Source organism: Nannospalax galili, unplaced genomic scaffold, assembly GCF_000622305.1.
Source record: "Nannospalax galili isolate Female #2095 unplaced genomic scaffold, S.galili_v1.0 scaffold180, whole genome shotgun sequence".
Taxonomy (NCBI): Eukaryota; Metazoa; Chordata; class Mammalia; order Rodentia; family Spalacidae; genus Nannospalax; species Nannospalax galili.
The window spans coordinates 1432863-1447092 of NW_008348199.1; the positions used below are offsets into that span (position 1 = coordinate 1432863).

Here is a 14230-nt window from a genome sequence, read left to right on the forward strand (position 1 = left end):
CTTATTCCTTGTCACTAGATCAGACCATTTCCCCAAGGACATCAAAATGATTTCTTGAGTCCCAAAGGAGCCCTGTGCAGCCTGGGACAAGCAGCTTCTCTGAGTTATGGCTGAACCCCCTTATGAATCCCACACCTCGGAGCCCAGTTTACACTCCTCCAAAGTCACCCTCCTCATCTGCCCAAGACAACATCCAGTTCCACATGGGATGTCTCCCTGCCAGTAGTTCACACCACATGTCTGCAGGAGAGCTGGGAACATTTCCTTCTACTGGAAACACTGAAACCACATCCAAAGTCACCTCCTCCTAAAAGCCTTCCCAGGTTACTCCGTCACCACCAGTCCTGTTGGCTGAGTTTAGTGCTTATTCCCCTCTCATCACTGACTACTGAACCCCACTAGTTCAGCCCCTCCACACCCTGCACGGTTTCTGCCTCCTACCCCTGCAGACACTCTGGGCAAGATGCTGGGACCTCAGAAGAGTCAAGGGCAGTAGGAGTCGGGCCAGGCTCAGGAGCCCCTGAGGCCAGGGCTGCTCTGCTCCTCCAGGGCTGCTCTGCTCATCGCCAGCCGTGCTCCCAGACACCCAGTGACACATTCAGCAAGAGGTGAATGAAACACTGTTGGCTGTTTCCAGAGGCCCAGCGCTGCCCCAAGAACATTACATTCCACACACGGTTCATCTGCACACCAGGGAAATGCCTTTCATTTCCTGCTCAGAGGCAGAACCACAAACCCAAGTCTAGGCGTGTTTTTAATCAGTTTTGCCCTGACAGCGAGAAGAGCCTCCCACCCTCAAGCAGCCTTCAAGTCCTCCTGTGCATGTGTGGATGCTGTGGATTTCTGGGTTCATCTGGCTGGATGTGTGTGTAGAAACCGAGTCTTTGACATGAGTGGGCCGGGCCTCAGATCCACAGCCCAGGGAAGTGGGGACACTCACCGCACGACCTCCACAGGGACGAGCAGCTGGTCACACTGGAGGTGTTCCCGGAGCTCACTCAGGTAGCTGCAGTAGGTCACTTTTTTCCCAAACTTGTGACTGTGGAAGAAGCAGGAGAGATGCTGGAGTTGGGGGCTCCAGGGAGCTGGGGCTGTGTGGCACTCTCCTAACCCTCGAGTGTACCCTCGTGTAAGGGAAGCCACACATGGAGGAGACTCAAGACGTGAGGCTCAGCTGCGTTAAGCAAATATGTATCTCCAATTTGAATCTGCTGTGAGTTTACATAGAGACAGTACAAGAGCCCCAGGAATCTCATTTCAGTGTCAAGGTGGGCGTGTCTTAGTTTCTTTTCTGTTGCTGTGACAAAATAGCCTGACAGAAGCAGCTCCAGGGAGAAAAGGTTTAGTCACAGTCCAAGGGACAGACCATCGTGGCGGGAAGTCGAGGCGGCAAGAGCTTGAGGCAGCTGGTCACATCACATCCATAGTCAGAGCAGGAAAGGATGATGCATACTGCTGCTCATCTCCTTCTCCACTCACACATTCCAGGGTCCCAGCCAGGGAATGGTGCCACGCACAGTAGCCCGGACTTCCCACCTCAATGAACACACCCAAGATAATCTCCCACAGCCGTGCCCCGAGGCCAGTCTCCCAGGTGATTCTAGATCCCGTCAGGCTGACAGTCGACATTATCCACCACAGTGTGCCAGGCTCAAAGGACTGATGGCCAAGCCTGCCTGCCCTGGACAGTGCCTCATGGTCCCAAGTGGGTGGGGTGGGCCTGGGATGATGCATTGCGCCATCTCCCCTCCTTGGGCAGGATCCATGAGAAACTCCCCAGGGGTGTCTCTGGAGACCCAGAACAGGCTCCTCCAGACAGTTCCATCTTCTCCAAAGAATCCAGGACAAGCCAGTTGACCTGCCAGGGCATGGGACCCTCTGAATGTGGCTCTTCCTCCTAGGTGACAATGTGAGGCCACCTGCACTTCCTGCAGACAGTCCTTCTCTGGCCATTACTGTTAATTAACAAGATCTGTTTCCTCGGCTGCAAAATTCACTATAGTTTTATTTCGCCAGTTATTTTTAAAAAAAGATTTATTTTTATGCCTCTGAGTGTTTTGCCTGCATGTATGTAAGTGTACCACAGGCTTGCAGTGCCAGGGAAGGCCAGAAGAGGGCACTGGCTCCCCTGAAATGAGTTATAGGTGGTTGTGGGTCTCCAAGCATGTACTGGGACCTGAACCCACATCCTGTACAAAAGCAGTCAGTGCTCTTAACTGCTGAGTGTCTTTCCTGCCCCAGTTTCATTAATTCCTAGAACAGTGCCATTTCCTTGTGTGCATTTAGGATGTAGAATTATGAATCTGCTGAACTGCAGTGCCCAGAGAAGGCAAGTTCCCCAGCAGCAAGGCCAGACTCTGTTACTGTTACTACAGTCCGCCAGTGCTGAGGTAAGGATTCATACGTTCTCAGCATTGCACGAATCAAGGGGTTAACATTTTCCGGCTTACCAATGCCAAAACAGACCACAACCAGGAGGATGGTGACAGTGAGGACACTGGAGGAAGCTGAGTACTGAGCCCAGCTGCAGCTCCAGCCTCTGCCTGCACCCGGGGAGACTGAGCTGTGTGCACTGGCTCCCCCTAGCGGACAAAGGTGGATCAGCAGTGGCTTTCACAAACCGTAAGAATGCTGCTAAGGACTCTGGGAGAGCTCTGGGAGAGCTCTGGGAGAGCTACAAGCACCCAATGCACCAGAGGCCAGACCCTGGGCACAGAGGAAAGGACTGGGTTGTCCTGCGGGATATCCTCACCCTGCCACCTGTCCATTCAGATGGCACACGACTCAGGGACAGTCTGGCCTCTGCTCTGAGGACGTAGAGGTTCTGAACCCTGGGCTGGGAAGTGCTTGTTGATACTGTGTGATAAACAAGAGGGTCTCACCGGTGGCTGCTAGGGGCCTGGCTGTCTTGTGGAATGGCTCACACAGCGATGACTGCTTCAGTGCTGCGGGGGCCTCCCGTGCCACCCATTCCCACCCTAGAGTCACACACCACTTTTCTCTGACTGCCCAACCCCTCCTGTGAGCCAGGCACCTGCTGGAGCCCAGGACAGTGGGGGCATGCAGGCCTGTTCTGTCCTGTCACTCCCTTGGAAGGGCCTTAGTGCAGGTGTGGGGCTGAATCGCCAGAGTTTGTGAGCCGAAGCTATCAGGTTCAAGCCCCAGGAGAAATTGAGTCAGGAGGTCTGGGCTGGTCTCCAGGGCTCACATGTACATGTATGCACACACACGCACAGCAAGAGCCAGTGTTCCTATTCACTTCCTCCATTCTAAAATGAGGATTTCAAAACTCAGAGAGATTCGCATGGCTGTCCAAGGCCACATAACCAACAGGCAGCAGACCTTAGTCCTGGATCTGGTACGGCCAAGCCTGGTGCCAGAGGCATGTGTCCCAGACAGCTTTGACTATCACCTTGACACAGCCTAGAGTCACCTGAGAAGGGAGTCTCAATTGAGGAATTTTCTAGGTCAGATTGGCCTGTGGGCACATCTGCAGGGGATTGTCTTGATTGGTAATTGGTGCAAGAGGGCCGAGGCCATGGTGGGTGACATTCCCTGGGCAGGTAGGCCTGGGCTGTAGTAGAAAGACAGCTGAACACACACCTGGAAGTGACCATCAAGCAGCACTTCTCTAAGTTTCCTCAAGTTCCTGCCTGAGCTCTTGCCCTGACTTCCGTCAGTGATGGACTGTGACCTCTATAAGGGGAAATAAACCACTTCCTCCTGAAAGTTGCTTTTTTTGGTCAGAGTGTTTCATCACAGCGATAGAATGAAACAAGAGCACAGGATGACCGTTATACCTGCTTGGCAGAGTTGAACCCCAGCCCTGAGTCTCTTGCCTTGCTGTGTGACCCGGGCAAGCCACATAACCTCTGACATCAACCTCCCCTGCTTAGAAACAGAGAGACATGGCTGATTTCATAAGTGGCATGCCTGGCACATTAAGTGATAGTATAATAACTCAGTTACAAAGTATGAATAGTTGAAAACATTCTAGAGTAATACCAGCACTAACACTGAGCGCATAGTGGCACCCAGCAGGCCCATTTCTGGTTTATGTTGACCAAGTCAGTGACAGCTTTGATGATGTAAAAGATTTAAGCAGTGTGGTCAGCCATAGGGGGGAACTGAGGCAGAGTGTCTGCATCTCTTGCCCTGGTGATGGACGGCCAGTGGGACAGGACAAGCCTGGGTAGGCTGCCCACAGAACCAAATTACCAGAGCCTCCAGGCAGTGGTAGAGAGGGCACGGGTGAACTTTCCCTCCTCTTTTAGGTTTCTAGAGAGAGGCTTTTCTAGGTGAGTGATGTACAGAGAACATCCAGGGCTGATCTTGGCTTCCCCACTACCGAATCTGTCAAGTATGGCCTGGAGCACTGGTCCCAGTTCACAGGGACCCACCATCCCCCAGGAGCAGGTCTGCAGGGGACGCTGCTAAATGAAAGGTCTTCAGTCATCTGAGGAAACCTTTCCAGCTGAATCTGTCAGAGTCACGTGGTCCCTTCCCTGCAAGACGATGCCAGCAGCTGGGGACTGGGAAGATCTAGGCACCAGGGTATCTGTGTTTCTGAGGTGACTCAGGCCACATTCTGTTGAACCTGAGGGCCATGGGGAAGGAAGGCTGAGCTGCAAGGGGGCAGGCTGGGAGTGTGGGATGAGGCTTGAGGCAGGGCAGGGTTTGCTGATGGGATGTGTTTCTGAGTGCAAATGAATGTGTGTATGTGGGAGTGGGGGCATGTGGAGTGTGTGTGTGGAGTGTGGAATGTGTGTATGTGGGAGTCGGGGCATGTGGAGTGTAGCACACAGTGGTGGGGTCCCAAAGCATAGACAAGGCGATCCTCAGGGGGCAGCTGCCAGGGTCCCAGGGCACATGAGATGGCTTACTGTGATAGCAGTGCACACTCCCCTGGGTCCTGGTCAGAGCTATCATGGTCCTAGTGGGGAAGTCCAGGGCCGGGCAGGGCTACTTACTGCCCTGGTGGCTCCAAGTGAATCCCATCCCTTGACTCTCCCAGTTTCAGAGGTGCTAATATTCCTAGGCATGTGGCTCTGCCTTCATCTTAAAAGCCAGGAGTATAGCATCTCTGACCCTCTTCCTCTGACCTCACTGGGAAAGCCTCTCTGTTAAGGAGCCCAACAATCACCTTGGGCCCTAGGCTTAATTTCATCTGCAAAGCCCCTGTGCTGGGAAAGTGACATATTTGCAGGCTCCAGGATCTGAGTGCAGACACCTCTAGGAATATTCATTTTCTGATGAAGAAGGGTTCACAGACCCCTGAGGACTGCAGCTGCCCACAGTGCTCCAATGGCCACATGTGCTGACAGAGATCTGGGGACACAGCAGGATGAGATGCACAACTTAGCTGTCAGGAGGCAGCTCGAAGGGGAGGGATCTGGGAGAACCCAAGCTCTCCTTGCTGTTGGTAGGCTTGGCTGCCTCCTGGAGTCAGAGGGGAAACGGGAACATGGAGAATAGATACAGAACCTGGTTCACCCCAACTCTGCCTGCTTTCTGACCTATACACAGAGCATAGCATGCACCTCCCATGGTAGCTGTGGGCTTGGGGAAGTCATGTGCATTAGTAACAGGCCTCTGGGCCACTATGGGTGGAAGTAGACAGGTGGAAGGAGGTGAGGGGGATATGGTGGGGGAGAACGCAGTGAAGATCTGTGAGGGCCACGTGTGGAGTGACCAGGGGACGCTGACCATTCCTTTGAGTGTGCAGCCTCCCTGCACTCAAACACTCCTCTTAGAAGCCCTCTTGAGTTCTCCTGGCCTGCTGGGACACTGCTGTTCCCTCTTCAGATGTCACTGCCTCATCTGAGTGTATCAACACGCCCATGCACACCTGGGCCCTCCCAGGTGGAGCCCTACCATGTGACTGGGTGCAGTTTGTGCCTGAAGACTGTGGCCAAATGGAGAAAAAGTGAAGATGCCCACAGGGTTCTGGAGGGGCCAGGCCTCACTAATCCCTTAAATGCCTCTCAGTAGTGGAGCAAAATCACTGCTCACTGAGAAAGTCCACACATAGAGGTAAGGAGTCAACAGAAGCCCCCAGGTTTATGGGCAGTTTGCTCGGGGTGCAGGTGGTAAAAGGCTAATTGGGCCTGGGGCATCTACCCTGTGCTTCCAGAAAAGGGTCTGGCCCTTGGCCTGCCCCTGGAAGTCCTGTACAGCCAGGGCTGTGGGCCACACCATGAGGTTTACACCAGCAGGGGCTGCAGCAGGAACCTTAGCAGGATGGTCTCCCTGTATCCGGAGGGTCAGTTGTGCCTACAGGACCAATCCTAAGAAAACACCAGGGCACCAAGCTTGGCTAAGCATCCCTACCATGTGACTCAGCTGCAGGGGACAGGCTGCCTTGGTACAACCCCTGAGGAAAGGGTGGAAACCACCCATGTCCCGCAGCACGAGCTGGAACCCATCCCCGACGAGAAAACTGCTTCTGCGCTCTATGAGCCAGAGAGTGACCTTGGGGAGCTACAGAGGGTGGACATTCAGGTCACTTGAAACACCAAGCTCTGACATGGCATCAGACCTGGGTGAGCATGTGACTTGGAGAAGACCCAAGGGCATCTCAGAGAGAGAACTGCTTGGTCCTGGAGACTATTGAGGGTCTGGGGCAGCACACTCACCTGATGAGGGGTTTGAAGATATTCCACAGCACTTTGATGAAGCTGGTGGGGTGCACGACATAGAGCATCTTCAGGTTCTTCTTGTACCTGAGGAGGGAAAGATGAGGTGCTCAGGCCCCCCAATTCTAATGCCTCCCACACCAAGTAGATGCATAGCACTCTTCTCACCGCAAGCCTCACACTCCCATTTCTAACAGGCTCAGCTGAAAGATGTGGATCGAAACCCAGAATAGGAGAGGGCTGGGTAGATGGCTCAACTGGTGAACTGGCTATGAACCCCAGGACCCAGCTAAGAAAAGCTGGGTGTGGTGGCAACCGCTAGTAATCCCAGTGCTGGGGAAACAGAGGCAGGAAGATCCCTGGGGCTCACTGACCAGCCAACCTAGCCCGGGAAGTTCTAGCCAAGCGAGGGACCGAGTCTAAAACAATTAAGGTGGATGGTGCTTAAAGAGGAGCGACAGCCAAGGGTGACCTCCCCTCCCATGCACAGACATACACACGTGTGTCTGCAAACACACGCACACTTGCACATGCATGTGCACCTGTATACACATGTACACACACGTGACCCACATACACACAGGCACACCTACAAACACACACGCATGCACACAATACATCTGGACATATACATGTGCACTTTACGTGCACCTGTATGTACAAATGCACACACACATGCACGCCCACGTGCACCTGCATATGCTCTGTGCACACACCATACATCTGGACATATACATGTGCACTTTACGTGCACACACACATGCACGCCCACGTGCACCTGCATATGCTCTGTGCACACACGTACACACAGGCACAACCACATGCATACACACACACAACACAGAAGGTGTTCAAACTCCAATAAGATCCTCCATACTGGACTGTCCACTGCAGGTTGCAGTGCTGGTGAAGGCCGTGACTGTGGGCACTCTTCGGGACATGGAGCACAGCCCCAAACCAGGATGACCTGGTTGCAGTTGTCAGAATTACAGCTGCCCAGAGTGCACACCAACAGGGACCCAAGGACTGGTGGGGAGTGGGGGGGGGCAGGCTGGCAGCGGCAAGCTCGCCAGCACCATAAAAGCTGGTGGCTGAACACCAAGTGAAGGGGTCATGGTATATCACGGCACCCTGGATGACACCAGGCTCCTCAGCCTCCCTCACTCCAGCCCCACTTTTAGAACATCTTGGTCTAGAGTCCTCAAGTTCAACAAGGCAGGCATCCACCTAGGACGATGAAGCCATCTGTATGCTGGACAAAGAGACTACAGCAGGGGACCTTGTGACCTACAAGAATGTCTGCCCAGAGGCAGAGGGGGCTTCACAGAAGCACGGCCCAGGGTTGGGTCAGCTGGTGTATGCTGATGCCAGTTCTTGCCCCCACACACAAGGGCCCATCCAACATTCTAGAAAACTGAGACCAGCTATGAAAAGAGCCAAGGTCCTATCAACATAAAATTACACTAAACACAAAGGGAAAGCACTCGAGCTCAATGTCACTATACCTATTATTTCCTGTGCACTTGAGTTTATTTTTGTCTGCTGTATCTGTGTGGCGGGACACAGCCAGACTACATCCTCTGGGTTCTTCTCATGACATCCATGTGATGTCACATCGATACCTTAGACTCAGCCACTGTGGCAGGATTTCCTCCACAGATCCCTGTCAAGGCTCCTAGCCAGTCTGAGAGACGGTGAGTTGTAAGCCTCAGCAGCGCACCACCCACCAGACCCCACGTTGGGAGCTAAGGACAGAGTGGGGCTCAGACAGAGCAAGGGAAGGGTCTGAACAGAGCACCCAGGTGGCCTAGCACAGCAGAGGGTGGAAGGATGTCCGAGGTGAGGGAGTCAGCCTGGAGGAGAAAGGTGCACCGGGGAGGAGTCAAGAACACTAGGGAGCCAGAGACAGGCAGATCTCTGCGAGTCACAGGCCAGCCTGGTCTACATAGAGAGTTCTGGGTCAGTCAGAGCTACATAGTGAGACCCTATCTCAAAACAAAACAAAAAATAACCAGAGCAGGGAGCTGGAGTGGGTGCACAGGTGCAGGACTCTGGCTAACTCCTGTGAACAAAAGGTTCCCAGGAAATTCCACATCTTGGACTGAATTTCCTACAAGGCGGACTGACTGATGACTGATTAGTGCCCCAGAGACTGTGGAGAGTCTGGAATGCTGCAGGTCCAGAGCCTAATTACCACTGATCTCAGGCTACCTTTAGCCCCTAAATAGTCATTTCTTTACCCATCTCTGTTTCTGACTTAACATCCCGTGATTAACACATAAAAACCTTTTGGAATGTATTAGCTTAGCAGACTACCAGGTCCCACCAACCAAAAAGCTAAGAATGTCATCAGATAGCATCTGAGACCTATAGTAGACCCCGTCCCCGTCCCCCTGCTTTGCTAGCCTGCCTACTCAATGTTTCCATCAGTATATTTGAAAAGTCTCTTGATTTATGACTTTTCTTTGTTCTGTTACTATAAAAACCCCATAAGACTGCTTTTTGACACTGGAACATGGAATTCGGGGCAACCTGGATCTGTGTGCCCGGGCCATGGTCGCTCATATTTGGCTCCGGAATAAACCATCACTTATCCACTCTGAGGTGAGAGTTATGATTTTGCTTCAATACTTCCAACTCCCAACATGTGCAAAGACAGCAATGCACAAGGCTGACCCGTGTCTGACCTAATCCCATCCGCAGAGGGGACCTGGGATCCCTGGGAGCCTAGAGCAACAAGACTGGTTCTCCAAACACCAGTCTCCAGGAATTGCGAGGATTCCTGGGAAAAACAGCAGGTTCTGGGGCTGGGGCCAGAAAGACAAGAGGCTAGAGTACCCTGTGCTGGAAGGGGCGAGACAGGACCCCGGGGCCAGGTGAAGGGTTCCTATGGAGGCAAATCTTCATCACGTGAGTAGTGAATGATGACTGATCATAATGGCTAGGCTCCACTGAATGACACATGAAGTCACCCATCCCTGTTGAGGTCACATGACCTCAGTGGATCTCACCTAAGAGTCACTGATGAATTGCACTTAAAAAACTGACTGCAGGTCAGTGGAGCCTCGGAGCTGCCCCCTACCACCCAAGAGACGGCAACCAGAAGACTCAGGCAGGGCACTATCCCTGAAAGCAAGTAGTGAATGCTCATAAGGGTCCCTAGCAACTGTGACCTGGCTTGGAGGCTGACAGCCATAAGTGGAGAAAGAATGCAGGCTTCCGCCAGGGCACAGAAGCAGAGCGGGAGCTCCCCTGCACAAATCCCACCTGATGGCGCTGCTCAGAGCTGGATCTCCACTCACAAAGCCTCTAGGGACTCATCATCTTCAAACACCCCAGGGTTGGCTACTTTGCTGCCTAGGGTGTCCCCTTCTTTGTTTCTCTGGAGCCAAGATCCGTAACCCTACCCTTGCCCCCACTTGCCTTTCATGTCACCCAGCCTGGCCTCAAACTCACTATGTAGCCCAGGATGACCGTGTGTAACCCTACCCTTGCCCCCACTTGCCTTTCCTGGAGAATGGGAAAAGCTTTTTTTTTTTTTTGGAGACAGAGTCTCATGTCACCCAGCCTGGCCTCAAACTCACTATGTAGCCCAGGATGACCGTGAACTCTTGATCCTCCTGCCTCTACCTCCTGAGTGCTGGGATCCCAGACGTGCATCAGTCACTATACCCTGCTGAGAGTGAAAAGGAAGACTGCAAAGTTTAGTTCCTCCCATCAGACAGTCTGAAAACCACAGGCACAACTCCTCCAACCGCCTGGTGCCCTCTGGCCCAGGTTAAATGACCATTGAGTGGGAAGTCAGCACTTTGTCCCCAATCAGTCACTATACCCTGCTGAGAGTGAAAAGACTGCAAAGTTTAGTTCCTCCCATCAGACAGTCTGAAAACCACAGGCACAACTCCTCCAACCGCCTGGTGCCCTCTGGCCCAGGTTAAATGACCATTGAGTGGGAAGTCAGCACTTTGTCCCCACCCCTGGCAGCTCTGCTCCCTGATGCCTTTCAGTGTGGGCGGGAACAGCTGTTTGCATTGGACATGAATGGCCTCCAACTTCTGTCTGCAAATATCACCTTTCACTTTGTCACCATTCACCAGTCACTGCCCATCACCCAGATGCCAAACCCCCCAGCTACATTTCACACTTCTACCTCAACACCAGGACAGAAATGTTGAGAGATTCTGTGACCTTCCAACTGGAAGCTCTCTACCTCTAAAATGGACCCCAGCAGCTGTCCTCTCCCACTGTATAGCATGTGACCCCCCTCCCCCCGCCATTCACCCCCAGCATTTTGTACGCACTTCCGGTCAAACTCCTTGTAGGCATTCTGGAGCCAGCCCAGGGACGGCTTGTTCTGGCTGCTCAGGCCGTAGTGGAAATAGACAATGGTATAGTCGTTCTCCACACACTGGTCCAGTGTGAACTTCAGATACCTGGGCACAAGACACAGCATTCCATTAGGACAATCATGTGCTCGACACAGAGTTGCAGGCTTCCCTGGAGCCAAAGCTGTTGGTCACCTAGCAGGTGCCGGCACCAAGCCACACTTGGGATCATACCCAGAGCCATGTGAAGGCCCAGTCCCTGTTCCTCAGGTGACACCTGAGGTTCAGAGATGTTAGCTCACTGACCTAACACTGACCATGTCCACTTACACAGCTAGTAAGTGGACATGGCAGGGTGAAGCCTTTCCCAAACACATCTCAGCAAACCTCCAGAACGCATGCCTGTGACTGAATTTCGAAGAAAGTTCTTTGCAGATGAATTAAGGGTTTTGAGAGATGGGATGAATGTTGGACCACCAGGAGAGCTCTTATGGGTGATCCCTCCATGGCTTGGCAGGAAGGAGACACAAGGAAGAAACTCAGAGGGAGGGACCTCGTGGAGAAGGAGGTACAGTAGAATGAACGCAGCCCCAAACAGGAAGATTTGCCCGGTGGCACCCAGTGGGAGCTAGCGGTGACAAGGGACTGGCTATCCCCTGTAGAGAGCACTAGAGGGAGCACAGTCCACCCCACATCTCAATGTTCTATTTCTGGCATCCAGAATTGGGAGAGAATAAAATTCTACTACTTTCTACCACCATATTTGTGGTACTTACTGCTACCCATTTGTCATGGGATACATGGCAAACTGTTTGAGGAGGGGCTGAGATTCAAACCCAGGGCCAGCCTTGTCCTTGCCCCAGCACTATGACCTCCCTACCCATCTGCTATAGTTCCGGAAGCACACCTTCCTGCTCTCTGTGTGCTCCCCACAGTAAGGGTAGAACCCTGACTCTGCTCTGCTCCTGTCCCCTGACCAACCCCACATAGGCCTCCCAAGCACTGCTCAGAGCTGTGTGGCCCTCCATCTCCCTTCCCCTCATAGCCAGAGAACAAACACTGCCTCAGCATCACTGTGGGTCACCCGATGTCATCAATGAGAGGCACATCTTGTTGCCCACCCACCTGGAAAGGCAGTGGGGCTTTTGATGATGGTGGCCAGATACCTATGGGGACAGGCCTCCAGGACCTCCAGAGGGCGAACTCCAGCTGGTCTGCTGGTGCCCCACCAGCCAGTCCTCATCAAGACACCTGGTAGCCCTGGTGGGATTGTCACCTACTGTGAGAGCATACTAGTTCCTCTCTACTCTTTTGATTCTGAAATGACACCAGAGAGCCCACCCAAACCATCTGATCCAACACATCCACTCAATGTCTCCCCAGAACTCCCTGAGACTCGATGACTGTCCCCACTCTCCAGATCCAAATGGAGTGGCCTGGATCAGACCCCACCCAGGAGTCTCACGCCAAGCCATCTCTGCCACCTGCCTGCATCCAGCCTGTCAGCTTCGAGGTAAAAATGGCCTGAATTTGACCTTACACTGTACGTACGATCATCTCAGAGATGGAAGCAACGTCCATGTGGAACATCCTCTATCATGTCGTGCCCAGCGCCCTCTGGGCTGAGCCACGGGCATAATTCAAGGCCACCTTCAATCAGGTTGCCTGCAGAGATCCACCCAGGGCTTCCAACCTGGAGACAGACCTCCAACGAAGCAAGACCAAGTCTCATAGTAGACAATCCCAAGCTGCCACCAACATCCAGTTGCTGCCAAGGATGGTGGCTTGTGAGCTCTTTCTCAAATGCCTTCTTCAGGGATTAGAGATGAGGGACATGTCTGTTCAACTTCCTCCTACTCTACCACAAGTGGCTTCTGTCCACTGGCTGCCACGTTGTCTCCACTCTGCCCTCTTTCCACTGGAGTGTGGAGCTCAGGAGGGTCAGGTGCATCTGCCAGCTTACCCAGCATAGGAAGCTGTTAACTAAATTGCTGGTTCTGCTTCAAAGACATGGACTTCTTTCTTCACCAGTGTCCAAAATAGGAGCGTACATCTGGCCACAAGAGGGCCATGCATTTGCAGAGTGAGATGGAGGTTGGAGTAAAGGCACAAAGAAGGGGAAGCCTCAGGATCTTCCCGTCAAAGCAAAGCCCACAGGGTATCCCTGTGTGAATCAGAAGATGTCCCAGGGTGGGAGACATGGCTCAGTGGTTAAGAGCACTGGCTGCCTTTGCAGAGGACCCAAGTTCAGCTCCTAATACCTACATGGTGGCTGTCAACCATCAACAACTCCATTACTAGAGTATCCAATGCCCTCTTCTGGCCTCTGCATGCATTGCACCACACATGGTGCATTTACAGACACACACACATAAAATAAAAATAAATTAATCAGAAGTCGTCCCGTCTTTGGGAGACATGCTGTTTAGACAGCACTGGCTGGGTGGGAGACTCTCATCTGGGGGCCCTGGTACAGTGAAAAGCCCCAGAATTGTTGATGGAGGCCACGCTTACTGCTTCTGGGTAGATGCATTAACAGGCTTTGCTAATTTCTTCAGTCGAGGCAAAATTCACACAGCAAAGTTAACCATATCAATGGGGGTGATGCAGCGTTACACAGCCCAGTCAACAACACACTCTTACCATCAGTTGTAGACACTCTCACTGAAGAAAAGCTCTGCGCCCATCCAGCAGTCGTGCCCCACTTCTCCCCACGCTCCACAGGAGGTTCCGATGCTTGACCCCATGCTGGCACCTTGGGGAGCACTGCCCTAAGTCCTGTTATCCAAGCCGAGGGTCTGGTGTGGGAATGTGTTTAGCTAGAGATCTGGGATCTGAGTTCCTCTGGAACAAAAGTCCCTCACCCTGTACACTCCCTAAATGTCAAGTGTAGGCTGGAGGCTGCTCACTCGCTCATCAGCTGAGCATCTTGTGGGGCAGCCTTGATCACCTGGACCATGTACGTGCACCCAGGATCCCATCAATACTACACAGCAACAGTGCTGGCAAGCTTCAATAGCTGTGGGGAGATCTTTAATGGACCATGTTGGAGGCTGATGTCAGAGGATTCTACTGAAGCCAGAAGCCCAAGGTCACCCAAGTCCTTCTATGACCCTTTCCCTTTGGTCATCTGGAGTTGGGGGCCCCTGGCCATGACCTGTGACCCTCTGTGTTCTTGATGGGTAAGAGAGGTAAGTCATAACACTTGGATATGTGACATGAAGGTGGTGGCCGGCCCCGCTCCTGCATTGTTACCTCCCAAATGCAAAG

The 14230-nt window shown here is 52.8% G+C and overlaps 1 protein-coding gene across 6 annotated transcripts in view; it reads right to left on the minus strand.

Moving 5' to 3' along the window:
• Arhgap8 (Rho GTPase activating protein 8) overlaps positions 1 to 14230 on the minus strand; it is a 59319-nt gene that overhangs the window by 18858 nt on the left and 26231 nt on the right. For all 6 annotated transcript variants that reach the window (XM_029569118.1, XM_029569119.1, XM_029569117.1 and 3 more), the window contains exons 4-6: positions 10937 to 11068; positions 6636 to 6722; positions 941 to 1039 (exon numbers count right to left, since the gene is read on the minus strand). In XM_029569118.1, coding sequence (XP_029424978.1) covers positions 941 to 1039; positions 6636 to 6722; positions 10937 to 11068 — 318 coding nt within the window. The remainder of the gene's footprint in view (positions 1 to 940; positions 1040 to 6635; positions 6723 to 10936; positions 11069 to 14230) is intronic.